Genomic DNA, 20,173 nt, shown 5'->3' with positions numbered 1-20,173 from the left:
GATTACTGACATAGCTGGATAACTGCACTGAGTAAAACTCGGAACCCGTCCAGTCATCCAGCTAACTCAGTAATCCTGCTTCCTGAAATACCCCCCTGGACATCTAGTTAGAATTTGGATGTAAACACCGAATCGTGTGGAATAAATAACATTAGCAGGCCACAGGTCTATCATAGGTAGCTAATATACTTGTAAAATGAATGACTTTTTCATGAAGTTATCTGTAGCCTTTTCAAAGTTGTTAGCAACTTTGCTAGCTTTGTTAGTGAAGTTGGCTGCACATAACATTAGCTAGAGAGCATGCATGCTGTACCAAATTAACTTCCCCTGATTGAAATAAATACAGGTGATCTACCAAGCTAGTTAAATTGCAACTATAAACCATAACATCAGTTCCCATAGGGGGTGGGGAAGACATCCTGATAGCAGAACAGAATTCGATACAAAACCTACCCATTCTCAGGCATCTAGCTGCATAAGGTAACTAGCTAAAAGTAACGTGACTTACTGGTCCAAACGGAAACAGGCTAACTCTGCGTTGCTTTTCCTCCCCTCAGCGAACTTCAGCAGACGCCACAACGAAAAGTAATTCCAAGGTTCACTCTAGTTTTTGAACAAGCCCTGTTGGCTTGCCTTTTTGCTTCGCTGTATCTAGGCTTCTTAGTATCTGCCATTGCAGCAAACTAGTAGTGATGGGCGAAAATGAACGAACAAATCTTTTTGAACGACTCTTTTCAGTGTCTGGTACGTACCGGGTCAGCCTCGAACTCGAACGTCCGAGTGCTCATGAATCGGACTCTCCCTGCATTTCTCCACTCAAAACTGCTGCCTGCTATGGTTGTGCAGCGCTCAAAGCATAGCAAGCGGAACAACCAATGAATGAGCGAGATCGAATGAACCGTTCTCTCGAACTATAGGACGTCAATGAATGAGCGGGTTGAATCAAACTCGACTCGAGACAGACAGCCTGCACTCACTGAACGAGATCGAATGAACCGTTCTCTCTAACTAGGACATCTGCTACTTGCCCCTCAAAAAGAACGACAAATCGTTGGTCCGTCACATTTCTGTAACATCATATTGAGCTTACATAGCCTACCTACATACAAGTAGGATGCAGAATCAATGTATTAAAATGAATATTTTATCTTTATTAATGTAAACTTATACATAATGAATGGCAATGCATTGAAGAGAAGTTTGGTGGGGCGTGCAGCACTAGTTGTTGAACGTGCATGTACAATAACGGAGTGTCACAGAGAAACTGACGCCATTTTTTAGAAAAGTATCAAAACTCGACTCAAGAGGTTTGAAAGGTTCGATACATTTACATGTATTAACTCGAAGGAACCGACACTGTGGAAAGAATCGGTCCGCCCACCACTACAAACTAGCAACAAATACTTGGTTGGAATCAGAGACTGTAAAAAATATGGACAAAGCTACTGTGACGTCACCCATTGCCTCTCCGTGGGTCTGTAAAACACGTTTTGAAGCTCAATGGCGGGCGCGGCCATGTTCTCGATTTGGAGCCAAAACCATAGAGTTAAGCGGTCTTGTGATTTTTATAATGTGATTGACAGTCCGGTGCGGAAAAGCCCATCAACCTGAACGAACGATTGCAGAACGAACTGGAGGCTAGCTGACTGTCTGCCGTTATGTTTTAAAATATATGATCAAATGTTTACGGAGTTTAATTCCATCCGTGACTGTTACTGTGTCATGTAATCACGTTATATGTATGACATTAATAATACAATATTCAGTTATCTTCAATTTATGTTTCTCAGCAAACGAATATGCTTAGCTAGCATATCAGCTTGCCAGTGATGCTAGGTAAGCTATCCGTGGTTAGCTCACGCATTAGCAATATGAACTACAGGGGAAGAACATCGACTGCACTGATGGTCAATCAATCAGGATGTGTAGACTACTAGTGATTTTGACTAGGCTAATTTTCATACAACTGTCTGGTAGACCCGCTGTTAACCAAGCAAGTGATATGTCGTAGGTTTTCGCCAGTCGTTAATGAGCCATTAACTGCTACTACTCCATCGCCGTTTGTGGTGTTACTTGCTGGGTGCGCTAGCTGACCTACGTTGCAAGTCACTTTTACCAATAAAATTAACACTGTCAGCGGTGATTAACAAATCTACAAGTATTTTAATAACTGATCTACAGGCGTAAATATACAACGCACTTTGAAGAGCAAGTTTTCCACCTGTTGCATAAAGACAAAAATAAGTACATTGAATTTCTAATTATTATTTTCTTGCTAGCTTCTAGCTTGTCACATTCGTGCAGCCTAGCCCAGGTAGACATTTACGGAATGTACACGACTGACAAGCCGTCAACACGTTTGACAGTGGAATATTTGCCGGTTAGGTTAGCTAGCTAGTCAAATGGCATTGGTAGCCGAAGTTGCGAACTGTTTTAGCATAGGCTACTGGACTACCAATATAGCAAATAAGCGTTAGCTGATTACGCTTTCTGCCAACTAATTTGGTTAAGTGGGCTAAAGGAAATAGTAAAAATGACTCGGCTACCGCAAAACTTCAGAGGAGGATTATTTTATGGTCGTCTAGTGCAGCTGTAAATAGCACACGCTATAATGAAACCACTACAAAATAGGATGCCTGCATTCTCTGACTTCGCACAGGTAGACCGTGGTCGGAGCCGCAATGTCAAGGCCAAGAGACGCCACCTCCCACCCCAGTGACCACAGATTGTAGCCCCTACCGTAGCTCAGTCCTCTGCAGTAATCCGGAAGTGACGCAAGCTGTACCTCATTGGTCCAGAACAAATATTGGCACTGTGCCCAAATGACGCAATAAATCATGAAATTGACCCATGGACAGTCATAAGACGAATAAAATACACCTATTATGACTATTTGTTCTTGTGAGAAAAAATTATTGACTTTGTATTTTGATCGCATTTGTACCGTAGACTTACATGGAAACCGGATATGAAAACACCTATACTGGAGCCATCCGTAGTGGCGCTAGTGAGCAACCAGGAACTACAACACCAGGAAATGAGCTTCAAAAACGAAGTCTGGTTTTGGCCGCTTGGTTGGAATCTGATCCCAAACCACAGGCTCTGTAGCCACGCCCACCCCTCCCCACACAGAAAAGAGCGCCACGCCCAGAAATGTCCCAAACACATTGTAGAATAACAAATACAGGTAGTGCTGCACAAATTCAGCAAAACTATGTAAAAACTGAGATTTCCAGTGCATCATAGATATGCTTCGTATAGTTATTTTATAATATTTTCAAATTAAAAAACCCTGCATATCATGCCTTTAAGCCATTTATACCATTCGAAGTTCGGGACGGGTGACCGCTGGTCTAAGCAATAACTAATGAACACTTCACACTGCATCACAGGATAAGGCATCACATATTCAAAGAACGGGCTGATAAAAAGCAAGATATATTTAATTAGATTATTAGTGAAATGAAAAGTCACGAAAGAACACTGGTGTGATAACACTTTCCACAAAATAACGATATAAAATAGGTCTGGTACTTCACTGTGTTGTTATGGAACCCATACCATTTTTCAAATTATTTAAATTCATTTTCAATCAAATTAAATATTTTAGCACATTTTAGACTCTGCAGCGGCTGTAACCGGGTCCAAAATCCAGGCACTCGGGCGCTGCTGGCCGTTTAGCAAAAATTGACAGATGAAGTAAAAAAAAAAAAAAGACCCGACACCGGTAAACTGAAAGGGCGTCTGACTCGTTTTATGCCGACGCCGAATGCTCCAGCATGTACGCATGCGTGTGCTCAACTGTTGGCGTCGCCAAGTATCAGAAAATGCCAAGTGGCGAACACATGTATGAGTCATCCACCACTTTTTAAGCTATGCGTGGGGGAGTAGGTCACATGTTAAATATAGATACACCATTTTATGCTTATTTTAACAGTGTGCTTTACTTATGAACTGACACAAGCACGTCTTAAGTGGAACCATACTTAATTTACAGAGAAAGGGGATGACGTGGATGTTGCAGTAGGAAACCTAAAATTACCATTAGCTATGTGGCTGTAAAATTTCAATAGGCGTTTCCCTTTCACAATAGCAAGCTGTTTACAAAAAGAAAAATGTGAAAATTACATTTTTCAACCGTCGCTGCGCGCCTCGCCCTATACGCTTTCTGCGAAGAGATTCTTAATAAAGACAATGGTGCCAGGCAGCCGCCGTGCGCTGCATTTGCACTTTTACACCATCAATATATAATTAGTAACCCACAATGATTCGCACTGGGTATTATTTGATTCAGTTACTATTTTAAATAGCGGGGGAAATGAAGGGAGGTGTACAAACGGACACTCGGTATTTTCACAGCCAAGAAAATCCCAACTTGGTAGCCCGTCAATGAAACCCGCACAGAAACACATTTTACGTGCGCAGAGCGTAGGCGGGCAGGCACAGACAGGGACTTCGTTTAACCAATTAGATTTATAAGTCGGCAAACCTCTCCAAGTCTAGTTGAACTCTCGGTTTTGAAATAAAAATAAAGCGAGGAAAGAGGAACACTGAAATATCGCAAGCACTGAGTTGATTATTATATTAATATTTCGTAATTGTACTGTACTATGCGGAGTGGATATTTTGCTAACTAACTTGACTGCGACATAAAGCCAAAACCGCAATAAGGCAATTGGCTGGGGAAAATATCTTTAATTTAAAAAAAAAACTTTTTTTTTTAAACTGCCACCATCAGTCATAATAGGCTATGCCATTTTCTGTGAAGCAGAGCGCACATCCTCACATTGATAAACCAGAACACACAACATCCGAAGATGTAGGCTAAATGAAGATACAACAGATGAACAAGCAATTTAAAAAAGATGATGATGAAAGGATGCACTCACTTTTCTGTCTGTTACTTCTTCTCCTACAGCCTCAATCACCCCGGCGCACTCCATTCCGGGCGTGACGGGCGGAGACGGCAGCCGGTCGTACAAGCCCTGTCTACCCAGCAGATCTGCAAAGTTAAGTCCGCATGCCATCACTCGAACCAGGACCTCTCCATTCTTCGGAGTCGGCTTGCCCTTCTTCACCTGCAGCTTTACTTTGTCGTAGCCCCCGTGGCCGGAGAGCACTAGGGACCGGTAGGTGAAGACCTCCTCCTGGGGAGGGTTCTCTGCTGCTGCCGCCGCAGCCGATGCAGCTGGAGCATCGGCGGGCGGCTTGGACTCAGGTTTAGACTCGGCTTTAGGCTCTTCGCTAGTTTTTGTTTCTTGCTTCTGATCCTCAGCTTTCTGCTGCTGAGCAGGTGCGTCTTCGCCAGACATCGTAACGGGTTCTGATCGCTCGAACGCAGACGTGCGAAGGTTCTTTAAATTTCTTGTGCTGCTGCTCTTTTTCGTTTGTATGTATCTTTGAGAAACGGAAGGCGTTTTGCCTCTCGCTACGGCAGACAGATAGAATGAAAACTTATGCGCAGAAACTAAATAGCAGAGCAACACGCGACACGGCTACTGCGCAGGTTCCTGGAGATGGGAGGAAAAACCATTAGCGGCGCTCAGCTGCTCGGAGATTGACAGCTTCGCGGTGTAGCCGAACGCTGGCAGCTGGACGGGAGGGGAAGGAAGGGGAGGGGTGGGGAGAGGGAGAGGGAGGGGGAAGAGAGCTCCAAATCATTGAAAACGAAGTATTGAGAAAGTGGAATAACAGCAGATTTTAAAGCCATAGGCACCCGAGTTAACCTCCGGTTGTACAGAGCAAACATGGAAAACAAGTGCGCCACCTTTAAACTAAAAATTGTGCTGCATATTACATTTGATAATAATTAATATGCAACTGTCAATAATAAAGTATCTGATTTGAATTGCGGTCATTTTGTCTTATTTAAAAACAATCCATAGAAAACAATGCAAGTAGTAGCTAATGAAATAACGGGATATATAAGGATGGGAGAAAGCCATAGGTCTATCACAGTGGTCTCCAACCCTGGTCATGGAGAGCTACGGGGTCTGCTGGTTTTTGTTTTCACCTTAAAATCAGCACCCAGTTGAGACCCAAGACACCAGGTGAGTTGAACTAACTGTGTAATCAACTGCTCTAATTGATTCATGAAGTGCAGAGTCACTATGAAAACCAGCAGACCCTGTTGCTCTCCAGGACCAGGGCTGGCGACCGCTCGTCTATCAGGACACCAAAAATAGGGCTACCATATTTTACCAGTGGCTGACTAATTTGAGCCAGACATTGTGTTTTGTTGTGAAGAGGAAAACCTCCCTAATAGTGCAAGAATGTCAGTGATTTACAGGTAATTATTACTCTATGCATTTCTGTTATTAGACCTCATTCTCCCACCATTAGTTTTTTCAGTTAGCGCAGATCCCTTTCTTACAACCCAATGATCAGACTGATCCCACTGAGTCAGTTTTTCCAGACATTTATCAGTCTGAAATGTATGATCCAGACACCACAAGATCAAGATTACAGAATATGGAATTTTATTCTTGGAATGAGCCTCTATCTTGCCATCTGTTGGACAAATAATGTTACAGCATTTTCCCAAGCCAAAAAGACATGACTAAACGAGAGGAAAATGGAAAGTCTATGTTACTTTTGCTGACTCATCTGTATCAGTAAATAAAAAATGCATAAGATAACTTATAAACAAAATCCAAAGTCCCACTGGATAAATAAATGCAATATAAAATATTGCAATACAAAAAATTCAAATGTTCAAAATTCTTCAGAAAACGCAACCTTTGCATCTTTCAAGAGTGCTTCCAGTAGGCGACCTGAGCAACATCAGCTTGGTGCGCTCTTCAGTTGGGTTAAATTCTATCTTTCTGATCTCTCAGTTCGCCTCTTCACCAGGTCCCCATAGCCACCATCATTCCCCGAATCTCTGCATGCCTTCTCTTATTGTGGGGAGGTCCTGTCACTGGAGAATGAGGATTTAGCTGTTGTGGTGTGTCACTGGGAGATCTAGCTGTACCCACCTTACTGTATGTACATGTATGTACCCACCTTACTGTATGTACCTGTATGTACCCACCTTACTGTATGTACTTGTATGTACCCACCTTACTGTATGTACATGTATGTACCCACCTTACTGTATGTACATGTATGTACCCACCTTACTGTATGTACCTGTATGTACCCACCTTACTGTATGTACATGTATGTACCCACCTTACTGTATGTACATGTATGTACCCACCTTACTGTATGTACCTGTAGGTACCCACCTTACTGTATGTACTTGTATGTACCCACCTTACTGTATGTACCTGTATGGGCCCACCTTACTGTATGTTCCTGCATGTATCCACCTTACTATATGCAGCCATTAGGGTAGAATAATGAACCCTAATGTAGCCACCAGTAGGGCAAGCATTTTGGAAAGGCAGCAAATTGGTCCCCCTTGAGGAAATTGCTGGATTATCCATTTTCTCTATTTCTATGCAGTTGTGAAAAAATAGTTTTTAATGACATATGCTAATTCTTTTTCAGATGTGAAACAAAGAGGAGCTAATTATGTAACAGCAATTGTCAACAAGGGACGAGTCCATAAAAATGTCATCAATTGTTCACTGTCTACAACACCACAGGAGAAAATATTGCAGCGGGGTTCACACCGAATGCAAGAAATAGTTCTGTCTGACAAATGATGATTTGAATAATGCAATATTTATTGAGGTTTAATATGAATGGAAAATTGACATCAAGGCTCTGCCTCTTATCACTCCCCGTTTACATAAACCAGCCAAAATGATAAGAGAACTAGGAAATGCCACAAGCTAGCCTGCTAATGACAGAGGTCACAGGCGCCAAATGGGTAGTACTTCTCGACAGCCTTTGCAATCCGACAGCACAAAGAGTTACGCGAGTCGGTTGGCGTTCGCATGGTTTGTTATAAAGTACCGCTAACTCCAACTATTTTAATAGAGTTTCTAACATTAGCGCAAGCTAGCTAGCTATAGTCATGAAGTGAAGGCCTGTCAGTGTTTGTATCAGGGACTAGCCTACGTGCATCCCTACAGTGGTACATCAGAAAACCGTGATGTTTAATTATTTTATTTACTTTCTGGTGGTAGCCACATAGGCTAGGTAGCAACTATAGATGGATGTAAACTTAACAGAAGTTAAAGTTGAAACCAGCAACTATGGTTGTCAACATAGGTTGTCAAGGACGTTATCATGGGAAAGTTAAGGAAAGTACCCCGACGTGCTGCTATTTAATCGCAAATGTCAAATACATAGCTGTTTTTAAGGCAACCTTTAAAAAATGTAAATCGTACTATTAGCTTTTTATTCTCGTGGGCGTTGGGGGACCTCTGCTGGGCGGGGGCCTTTCATTTGAAACCGATGAAACTGCCACGGCACGCCCGTTGGTAGCAGCAGGAATAGCGCACAAACAGCCATGCAGAACGAACAATGGCACGAACAGGTAGGGCCGGTGATTTAAATAGCCCTCTCTTTAAGGTGTTAGCATCATGTGAGCTGACGGTGATTAGGCTCTTCTCAAGCTGTCTGCCCGAACTTGCTCCGCAAGCTTCGTATCATTTATATTAAATGGTGAGTGGGTAGGAAAATACAAACACAGGAAATTTGGTGTAATTTCTACGTGAGATCAAGGCTACTGGCAACAGGACAATGCGTCAGGCCTGGTGATGGAGGAGAATAAAGTAAATGTTCTAAAAGGTGTGCGCTGTAGATAAGAACTGATTAATCTTCACGATGCACGCAGATGCTGCGTTCCAGAGTAGGCTAGTCCAGTCATTAAAGGCTCCTAATAATGGAGCTACTGTTGGCCTTTTGCATTGGTTGTACATGGCGTGCATAAAATTATGAATATAACTGTGGTTATTGATCTGTGCCAGTGGTTCCTATGCAACAGTATTTTCCAGAGATAAAATCACATAATCACAAAATTGTTTGAAATGTACAAGTCCATTATCTCTTTGATTTCCATCTCTGTTCAATAATGAATCATTTCTAATGAACACACCTTTTTTCTTGGAGATTTGTATAAAGGCTGTTGTAAATTAGAAGTACATATTTTATATTTTTCAAAAACAAATTAATGTACACATGCTAAGACATACACAAAGGTATGCACACACACATATGCAAACACACCCACACTCACACACACATACACATGCACACACACACACACATACTTGCATACACATGCATGCACACACACATACACATGCAAATGCATACAGACACCCATATGCATGCACGTACATATACGCATGCACATAAGCATACACAAATGCATACACACACCTGCATGCAAGCAGGTGGACACACAGGCATTCATGCATGTACAACCACAGGCATGCACACATGCACACAGACACACTGCTATGCATGCAGCTACTTGCATACACATACTCGTAGGCATGCACATACGTACACACACACACGCACACACACAGGCATGCATGTGTACACACACACACACACACACACACAGGCATACATGTGTACACACACACACACACAGGCATGCATGTGTACGCACACACACAGGCATGCATGTGTACACACACACACACACACACAGTCATGCATGTGTACACACACACACACACACACACACACACAGCCATGCATGTGTACACACATTCACATATACCAACACTGACACAGCTGAGAAGTGTACAGCAGGAAGTGAAGCTGTAATAAATCCTTCTTCTTTCCCTCCTCCCTGCTGTGCTGAAGGCCTGGGCAGTGGAAGGTGGACCTGTAGGCAAGACCCAGAGGAAGAGCCTGTTTATAACCCCCATTCTACCACACCGCTCCGGAACCCTGCTCGTACACACCACACATTGTTGCCACTTCCCAGTGTTGTCGACCTGCTAAATACAACGGTTGGCCAAGTTCCTGCTGTTGCACATTGTACAAACTTATCAGTCATAGTTGTTTTTTTTAATTGAAGTTACATAAAAAGTATGCTCAAAAATTTAATTGGACACAGAATGGCACAGTTTCTAGAAAGGTCCTGTAATTGGTCTTGTTCAAGAACCTCTGTGGAAATGTATATTCACAATTAGAGTGACAATTTACAAATTTTCAGTCACTGTGTTTGACACTATATAAGCTTTGATTTATGTCGATATTTGAGTTGGTGTGTTGTGATGGTGCTGGGCTTGAACTGCCTAGCTATATCTCAGTCCTCCAAGATGGTGTTTCAGTAGTCCAGGGATAGGCAGGATGGCGATGTCCACTTCCAGATTTCACATCCACTACTGCTGTTAATGACTTTTTTAGCTAAATAAGTTGCATGATATGATATTTTAGCTTCTCGATAAGCTCATGAATTAATGGTGAAGATTTCATGTGTCTCTATATGAAACCCCCTGCTGGGGTCTGATTTTACTAGTGAACCAGTGTTGGTGTACACAGCTAATTTACCTGCTCAGGGCATATGCACAGTAACTATACTGAATACACACAGCATACGAAACTTCTGTATACTAGGGGTGCCTGACTGCAGTTCTGGAGAAGTGCAGTGCCAGCTGCCTTTTGGAGTGTTTCAGGCTAAAAGCAGCACTTAAGAGCTAACTGTACGCCATTAATTGGCTAAGGGGTCCACACCACTTCATCTGGAGGCCTAAATTGCTTACTGGTCAACCGGAAACCACAAAAAAGAAATTAAAAAAATGAATGCAGACACTATGCCCCTCTAGGAGTAACTTAGATGCACTTATGATTATTTTTTAAATTATTAACAATGAAATATTATTATAATCCATCCATCTTTCATCTAACCTGCTTATTCCTGGTCAGAGTCGCAGGGGGGTGCTGGAGCCTATCCCAGCATGCATTGGGTGAGACGCAGGAATATACTCTGGATGGGTCGCCAGTTCATTGCAAGGCGCACACCAGTTAGTATACTGCATGTCTTTGGAGACTGTGGGAGAAAACTGGAAACCCACGCGGACACAGGGAGAACATGCAAACTCCACACAGAAAGGCCCATGCCAGGATTTTAACCCAGGAGATGTAAGGCAACAAGTGCATACTGTTAGACTCCTGCAAAACCAGTGTCCCAAGACAATGACAATAAGGATTTATTGAAGTGTGATGTCAGACTGTAGGGACATAATGCTGGTGGAGTTCTAGTAATAGTTTTAAGTTTGAGTTTGACCTGGAGATGAACATGTGTATGTTTCTACGTTCAATGTTCAAATTATGTGTTCAATACACACAACCAAATCATATGCAAACCATTACATGTATGTATTTCTTATGGGTTTCATGTCTCTTCTTCATTAGTTTTGATGTGGCGTGATGAAAAGGTGACATCAGCGACTGGGGAGTCAGAGGCAATGATCAGTTTACACCCGTACCTGTTCACCATCTGCAAAGCAACCTGCGCCTCCACATTTTTGATTGAAGGACATATTTGTGTGGGAGGCATTTTGTGTAGGAGGCGTTTTGTGTGGGAGGCGTTTTGTAACGAGCGTTGAATCTGCTGAAGGTCAGGGGAGAGGAGGAGGTGACTGAGTCTGGGGCGGGGGGATGAGAGGAGGAGGTGACTGAGTCTGGGGAGGGGGGAGAGGAGGAGGTGACAGTGGGAGGTTGGAGAGGAGGAGGTGACTGAGTCTGGGGTGGGGGTAGGGTGGAGAGGAGGAGGTGACTGGGGCAGGGGAGGGTGGAGAGGAGGAGGTGACTGAGTCTGGGGTGGGGGAGGGTGGAGAGGAGGAGGTGACTGAGTCTGGGGCGGGGGGATGAGAGGAGGAGGTGACTGAGTCTGGGGCAGGGGAGGGTGGAGAGGAGGAGGTGACTGGGTCTGGGGAGGGGGAGAGGAGGAGGTGACTGAGTCTGGGGTGGGGGTAGGGTGGAGAGGAGGAGGTGACTGAGTCTGGGGCGGGGGGAGGGTGGAGAGGAGGAGGTGACGGGCAGGGGGAGGGTGGAGAGGAGGAGGTGACTGAGTCTGGGGCGGGGGGAAGAGAGGAGGAGGTGACTGAGTCTGGGGAGGGGAGAGGAGGAGGTGACAGTGGGAGGTTGGAGAGGAGGAGGTGACTGAGTCTGGGGTGGGGTAGGATGGAGAGGAGGAGGTGACTGGGGCAGGGGGAGGGTGGAGAGGAGGAGGTGACTGAGTCTGGGATGGGGGGAGGAGAGGAAGAGGTAACTGAGTCTGTGGCGGGGGCAGGAGAGGAGGAGGTGACTGGGTCGGGTGGGGGAGGGTGGAGAGGAGGAGGTGACTGAGTCTGGGGCGGGGGGAGGAGAGGAGGAGGTGACTGAGTCTGGGGTGGGGGGAGGGTGGAGAGGAGGAGGTGACTGAGTCTGGGGCGGGGGTAGGGGGGAGAGGAGGAGGTGACAGTCTGGGGTGGGGGTAGGGTGGAGAGGAGGAGGTGACTGGGTCTGGGGCGGGGGGTGGTTGGAGAGGAGGAGGGGACTGAGTCTGGGGTGGGGGTAGGCGGGAGAGGAGGAGGTGACTGGGGCAGGAGGAGGGGGGTCACCTGCAGCGGAACAGAATGACTGACAGATATGCATAAAAGGGTACCCACCCCACCCACCTTCACCATTTCTTTCAGGGGGAACATGTAACAGTGCAAGATAAGCTGACCTTCAGAAGACGCTGAAGAACTGTGCCACATATACACAATGCGCATGCACACTGTGCCACATGTACACAATGCGCACGCACACTGTGCCACATATACACAATGCGCACGCACACTGTGCCACATGTACGCAATGCGCATGCACACTGTGCCACATGTACGCAATGCGCATGCACAATGTGCCACATGTACGCAATGCGCATGCACAATGTGCCACATGTACGCAATGCGCATGCACACTGTGCCACATGTACGCAATGCGCATGCACACTGTGCCACATGTACGCAATGCGCATGCACACTGTGCCACATGTACGCAATGCGCATGCACACTGTGCCACATGTACGCAATGCGCATGCACTGTGCCACATGTACGCAATGCGCATGCACACTGTGCCACATGTACGCAATGCGCACATGCACTGTGCCACATGTACGCAATGCGCATGCACACTGTGCCACATGTACACAATGCGCATGCACTGTGCCACATGTACACAATGCGCATGCACACTGTGCCACATGTACACAATGCGCATGCACACTGTGCCACATGTACACAATGCGCATGCACACTGTGCCACATGTACACAATGCGCATGCACACTGTGCCACATGTACACAATGCGCATGCACCGTGCCACATGTACACAATGCGCATGCACTGTGCCACATGTACACAATGCGCATGCACTGTGCCACATGTACGCAATGCGCATGCACACTGTGCCACATGTACACAATGCGCATGCACTGTGCCACATGTACACAATGCGCATGCACACTGTGCCACATACACAATGCACATGCACATGTTTGTTTTAAGACTAATTCTCTGGCTAAGATATTTTGTTCATTTCTATGAGCATGCAAATTTTTAATTATTAGAAAAAGAAAAAGGTTGGACATCTAATGCGGGTCTTGCAGGATTACTAAAACTCTTCCATGTTTGCTCCTTTGGTGGTCACATGACCTGTTCTTCGCCAGGGGCCAAAGCTGAGGTGAAACCATTGGAGGAACTGTATCTAAGCCACACCCCTTTCGGCCTGCTTTACTCTGCACACCTGCCGCTTAAAGAAAAGATTTTAAGCATGCGTGAGATAAGAAGCTGTTTCTAATGTAACTGGATAAGGGAAGAAATAACTCATATCATTCATATATCAAGATCTTGACTCATTCACCTGGGAGAATTTGACTGCAAAGAGTCATACTTTCTCACCTCTGCTAGCGAGGTACAGGATGAGCTTTTTGCGTCATCAACCCCCATTGAACATTATGCAAAAATCTCCTTTCCCTTTTCTCAGTATCAGTTGTTCCATGTCTCCCCCCTCCCATCCCTGAAGGCTCATCTCTCTCAAAATCTATGGGTCTCTGAGATTTGAAAGCCACAATAATAATACACACTAAACACTTTCTGTAGAGCACCAGTGGTTCTCATCCTCCACACTCTACTAATGTCACTGTGTGTGATGTACATTTCTACATGGTTTACACGGACTGGCAGAAGCAGAGTTAATCTGTGGTAACCTGCACAATAATTCCTAATACATGAATCCCTCCAATCCGCAGAGCTACAACACAAAAATCCCATAAATTCTGTAATTTCATGTGATGGAATTAGGCATCCAAACTTATTAACCTAGCATCATCTATGACATTCAGATCTGACTGCGGGGATTTCAAACTTAATCATCACTGAGATATTAAGAGAACTACCTTCGACAGGAAAGACGCGGGTTGTCTTCAAACCAGAGACTGTAAAAAACGCGTGTGCTGCCCCCAGCTGGTCAGTATACGCAATTATTATTTTACTTTCAGGCAAGGAGACGTTGAAACTGAGTCAATGGAAGACATGAGTCATTCAAGCGAACGTGGATCCCGACACACTCGTGTACTCCGCAGTTATTTACCGTTAATGAGACCCGTTTGGCTCAGCAATAGCGCTGATGCTGGTACGGATACAGAGCGCTTGGATGCATGTAGATGCATTCCTTGATTGTACTCTGAATTTTAAAGCAGTTTTACATACATTCATGTAAGTCAGAGGACTGTCAGTCGGATAAAGCATATGAAACTACAACATAACATTTTTACAGAATTTTTAATTTTCTTTATGTACGGACACCCCTGTTAATTGAATTCTGATATACGCAGAAACAGGCTTAGTCTAAAAGTATATATGATGTAGCACATTTTACACAGTACCTTTATTTAGTGTGCATTCACAGACCTGTCAGTACTGGGTTTTCTGTTAGCCTATTATGTTTTCCAAACGGTTCACGCATTCTAATGACGCACTCTGTGCTGACATTAGGGTACTTACTGGTGCTGACCAGTAGATGGTGGAATAAGGTAAGGGTTGAAACAAGACATCTGGTATTTTTTGAGAATGGGATAGTTTTGAGGTCTACACTGATATTATCTGGCAGCTGTTTGGAGCCCTCCGATGTGAACATGGTATCTGTCTTTATTCTTTATTATTTGTATAAGTTTCTGGTCAAGTGAGAATTGCTGAAACAATGTAGGAGATTTTGGCCAAATATCAACAAGCAGTCCAACCACATATTTTATGCAGTTATTTACTACGGTAATGTTCTGTGAGCAATACTTAAGATGGGAGGCATTTTGCCTTGATTTAACCGTAATGTTTCAGTATATCGGTGGTCATGGTGTGTAGATTTCTTAAGATTCACAAAATGCCAATATAGTAGCTTATCCGTTTGTTTTTTATCTGTTGTTGGTTCTTATTTGCTTTATCTCGGTTTGCAACTGCAGTCATTTTCGCTCAATAGGTTAAGAGCAACAGGTGACTAAACGTGATCATGGTAACTGATCATGATGACGCATGAATCATTATGGAAATTAAGCAATTTAGCATTTCATTTTAGAAATGTAACATCGATAATGATGGTTGCCCTGGTGGTGATGTTAAAATTTTTGTTTTTGACGAACAAGATCGTTTCTTCTACAACACATATACATATAAATAAATATAAATTCTATAACATATTTTCAGAATACCGCATTGTTTTATTTCTCTGTAAATCCATGTCTCCCCAATATGCACCAGCAGCGATAACAGTGAACGTCATTTGTGGGTGAGCAATTGTAACACTGCCATGTGCCAAGTAAAAAAAATTAAAAAAAACTGCCATGTGCCAAGTGAACGTCGAAATGAATGAATGAATTAATGAATAAACATATGCCAACTCGTCCTCTCGTTGGGCGTAAGTGGCCGTTGGGCGTGGCCATGCGAAATTTTGAGTTTTGCTGAAATTCAAGCCGCGTGCTCAGGAGGCGAGGATGCAGCAGCGTGGTGCATAGTGTCACTGTCAGCACCGGAGGCTCGCGGGTTACGGCGGCGGACCTCACAGACCGAAGGAGGCTGGGACAAGCGCGTACTTTGTTGGGTTCACATTCTCAGATTTTAACCATCTCCGTCTGTCGGTAAATGAAGAGCCCGCGCCGCGTGGAGCCCAGACATTGACGGAAAACCATGGAGAGCCAGGGCAGCCGTTGCAAGATCGTGGTGGTAGGAGACACGCAATGTGGCAAAACGGCGCTTTTACACGTTTTCGCGAAGGACTGCTACCCAGAGGTAAGTTGTAATGGCATTAATGTGAGGTATTACTAGGTGCATTTAAAATACAGCCGTATCCACTAATATCCACTCTGACATGGACCTGCATAGTCAAGTCTGAGTAAATCGGAGCGTACAGAGATGACCGTCTTGAATTCATACATATACATTAGTACAGAATGGCTAAACAAGTTGGGAAACGGTCACAATAATCTCACCACTAACTCCAGTTTAGTTGAGCTGCTTGGTCGAGAGCACAGTGATCAGATTCTCGCAGGACGCCAAGTTTCCAGTTAAAACAAGAATCAACCAAGCGCGTGCGCTCTGGTCGAAGTATTCTGCTAAGCGCCTATGAAGCGGCGGAGTGCCACCACGCAGTAGTAATGACATGAATATTGTACATTACAATGACAGTGTGTGCACCGATATCTTTCGCTGTGGTGAACATCTGCTGCAGTACGAACTCATTCGAAGTCGGTTTTACTTGAATTTATGTTGGCACATAATTATTCAAATATACAAACACCTGTTTCACAGTGCACAAATACATTACCCCTTTACAGCTATAACAATTGTAATACTTTTCTGGACCTTTTTTGCGCATACTTTCTATGTATATCGACGTGTAATTGTTGGCCAACGCAACGTGTCATTACAGTGCGTTCTGTAGTATTTAATAATTACCGCCATTGCCCCCAGTTGTCCCACTAATCATCCGTAACTGATTTCAACTTAATGGGAAATGGTGCTATTTGGAAGCCATGGATGACCTTTAATCCTGTGAAAATGTCTCCTTTCAGAATTACGTTCCCACGGTCTTCGAGAATTACACGGCCAGTTTTGAAATCGATAAACAGAGGATTGAGCTTAACATGTGGGACACATCAGGTAAGAACTATTTTGCGGTTCTTTTTTTCAAATTAAAAGGTCGTGGTACGCCGTGCCACGGAACCAAGGTTCTCCTGATAAACTGAATTTGGTGAACAAATAAGAAAAGGCCATGATGCAGATACAGAGTTCATGGGAGCACGTACGTGTGCGTTAAAAAAATGTAGTTAGTGATTTCCTTGTCCCCAGGTTTATTCCCGTACTACCCCTTGGAATTGCACGTGCACAAGTTTGTATTTTTATGGTCGTCATCGTGGACTTCAGGAACACTTTTCTCTTTTGCCAGCTCTTTATTGTTTACAGGTTTTACATGACCGTAGTGTTTGTTTCCATTCCTCATTGGCTCATTGGCCTTGGGACCGCGCTGTTACATGGCTAGGCCGCTACATAGGCACCTGGGCTAGCATATGTAAATCATCACCTGCGTAATCGCGTGCAGCTCCCGTTTCATTAGCTCAGTGACCCTTTGTTTTGAAAAAATTGTGCCGGCTATGCCTTCACACAAACCACTCTGAAAGCACTCTTCTATTAGCTGCTACTTTGGACGGGAGCATTCTAGATTGCGAGCGGAGCATAGTTGAGTGGGACTCTGAAGTGTTAACTGTACTGTTGCACTCAGTCTGAGAATAGACCAAATGGCCCTACTGAAAAAGATAGCGCTTCCCGTTTTCAGCTGTCAGGATTATTTTGGTTGGTTGTTGAGACCTGTGATCTGGTGGTACCGTTTTGTCTGTTCTGACCTTATCATAGTGGCGATTTTTGTATTGCGGTAGAATTTCAAACGTGATTCATGATTTTCTCAAGGATTTCTTGTTCGTAAATTGGTTCCATTTGATGTGGCATTGTTATCAGCTTGCGTTCAGATGTGAGGTGCTCGGGGTTCCCAGGGAAATGGGATAGACCTTTTTCTGACCCTGAAAGCAAATCTAACTGCCCGTGGTAAGGAGTCTGTGATTAGCCTCTTTTTTTGTGATGATAAAAAAGGACCCCCTCCCTACCTCTGAAAATAACATCATGTCAGCTTTGAGCTGGGCACTTCTCTTTCTTTCTGTGTGTGTGTGTGTGTGAGAGTGTGTGTGAGTGAGTGTGTGTCTGTGTGTGAATGTGTGTATGTCTTACATGTGTATGTGTGTATATATCCTGTCTGTGTGTGTGCATGTGTGTGTGTGTGCACATGTGCTTGTGCATGTGTGTGTGCATGCGTGTATGCGTGCATATATGTGTGAGTGTGTATATCCTGTATGTGCATGCGCGTGTGTGCATGTATGTGTGAGTGTATATATCCTGTATGTGCGTGCGTGTGTGTGTGCATATGTGTGTGTGCGTTTATGTGCATGCGTTTGCGTGTATGTGCGTGCGTGTATGTACGTGCGTGCGTGTATGTGTGAGTATATATCCTGTATGTGCGTGCATTTGCGTTTGTGTGTGTGTGTATATATGTGTGTGTGCATATGTGTGTGTGCGGGTGAATATTTGTGTCTAGTTGTTCTTGCCGCTCCTGCTGATGTGTAAAGGAAAGTAGTGACTGACGATGTGGAAACAGAGTATCAGTGTTCCCTCAGTGCCCTTGAGCCTGGATTGGTTAGCCTCCCAGTGACATGGGCACTGTCTGCTGTCTTTATCCAATCACTGAGCAGCCAAATGATATTCTGGGGAAGGATCGCAACCTGTCAATCTGAGGTGTTCGTGTAAAAGGAACCCTGACGATGCGCCACTCAAAGCAAACCAGCCCCCTGCTCTGTTTCCACGGCAGCACTGGAGCATCAGAATAACCCTCTGATTCTGAGTCCGGAACTTTCTCCCGCGCAAGGCCTGACCCAGGGCAACATCTAGCTGTGTGCCAAATCCTGTGGCTGTTTGCGACATCCGTGTCAGATACGTGTTCATACAGGGATATTTAATACCCTGCTTTATGTTTTCATTTATGTATGTCATTAGTATTGTTTTGTTTCTCCAGTATAATGTAATGCCCCCACCAAGGCGTAACTTGGCGGGATGGCATACCTGCCATCCCAATAATGCCTGGCCCTGGTCTTCGGAGATCATTCATATGGCTACTGAAGACACTTGACACCTTTCAAAACAGTAGGGCTGTTTTATCCCTGTGACTTTGTCAAATTCCCACTAAAAACATCTGGCTGTCTAATCTGATTGGCTACACAATCCCTTAAATCCATACCCACATTGATTCAGTAGGTTGTCACTGCAAAAATTGAGTTGATCTCCCTGGTTAAATGAAGGTCAAATAAATAAAAGAAATTTCCCTATGAATGATTTTTTAGGGAATCATTTATTTCATTGCATAGTATGTTTGGGGACACCAGTTTATAGGACATATGGTCCAAAATAATTTCTACTTGCATTACCATCTGAATCCCCAAAGGGCACTGTAGGCATTGGATTGTCACAGTCACATGACTAATTACAGCCAGTGATAAGTACTGACCTCATAGAAGCGCTCAGCTGACAATACGCCAGGTGTAGGAAGGAATGTGACATGAAAGGAATGTCAAACACAAAAAAGTGTTATTTTGTACATTGTACTTGTTCTGCAAGGAAAATAAATTGCATCTGGTTTAGAAGTGATTCTCGCCAGCACTGTATCTTGAAAGTGTAACGATGGCGTGAATCAGCTTTTGTACATTTAGAAAGTCTGATCTATGGCAATGTGACAAGGTCTTTGTTACCGGTAAATGCTTTCTTATATACCATGGCAAAGAAAAAAAGTGTTTTTCGAAGACGCGCATCTCACTTTCTAGTGACGTGTACATGCTGGTATTCTCACACGCAAGTTCCTTAATTGGAAATTACGCAAGCTGTACTGGGCTCTATTTTAACGATCTTAGCACACGGTCTGAAGCACGTGGCACAAGTGCATTTAGGGCATGTCCAAATCCTCTATACCAGTTTAACAGTGGATAATCTGAGCATAAAGTAAGGCACAAGGTTCAAATGGGCTGAATGTGATCTCTTAATAGGTGTGTCTTGAGTGTAACATGCAATAAAACAATTAGTGTTATCTCCCTTTAAAAACCACCTGTGTTTGCACTGTGCTGCCCACCAGGGGGCAGCATTGACCCTACAGACAGGTATGGTTGCAGCTGTGGTTCATTGTAATCAAGTCAGCTGCAGCCC

General features: G+C 44.1%; 2 protein-coding genes across 4 annotated transcripts in view; one reads left to right on the top strand and one right to left on the bottom strand.

Annotated features, from left to right (window-relative positions):
• LOC135243324 (synaptic vesicle membrane protein VAT-1 homolog) overlaps nt 1–5,591 on the bottom strand; it is a 57,843-nt gene extending 52,252 nt beyond the window's left edge. For 2 of the 3 annotated variants that reach the window (XM_064315065.1, XM_064315066.1), the window contains exon 1: nt 4,890–5,589. In XM_064315065.1, coding sequence (XP_064171135.1) covers nt 4,890–5,312 — 423 coding nt within the window. In that variant the 5' untranslated portion in view covers nt 5,313–5,589. Of the gene's footprint in view, nt 1–4,889 lie in introns of all 3 variants that reach the window. The other variant, XM_064315067.1, reaches the window with a different exon arrangement.
• A 10,164-nt stretch (nt 5,592–15,755) lies between these two features.
• rnd2 (Rho family GTPase 2) overlaps nt 15,756–20,173 on the top strand; it is a 58,560-nt gene continuing 54,142 nt past the window's right edge. The window contains exons 1-2 of the mRNA XM_064315068.1: nt 15,756–16,168; nt 16,951–17,038. Of these exons, the coding sequence (XP_064171138.1) occupies nt 16,067–16,168; nt 16,951–17,038 (190 nt within the window). The 5' untranslated portion in view covers nt 15,756–16,066. The remainder of the gene's footprint in view (nt 16,169–16,950; nt 17,039–20,173) is intronic.

This window comes from Anguilla rostrata, chromosome 17, assembly GCF_018555375.3.
Source record: "Anguilla rostrata isolate EN2019 chromosome 17, ASM1855537v3, whole genome shotgun sequence".
Lineage (NCBI taxonomy): Eukaryota > Metazoa > Chordata > Actinopteri > Anguilliformes > Anguillidae > Anguilla > Anguilla rostrata.
This window is presented reverse-complemented; position numbering and strand designations above follow the sequence as displayed.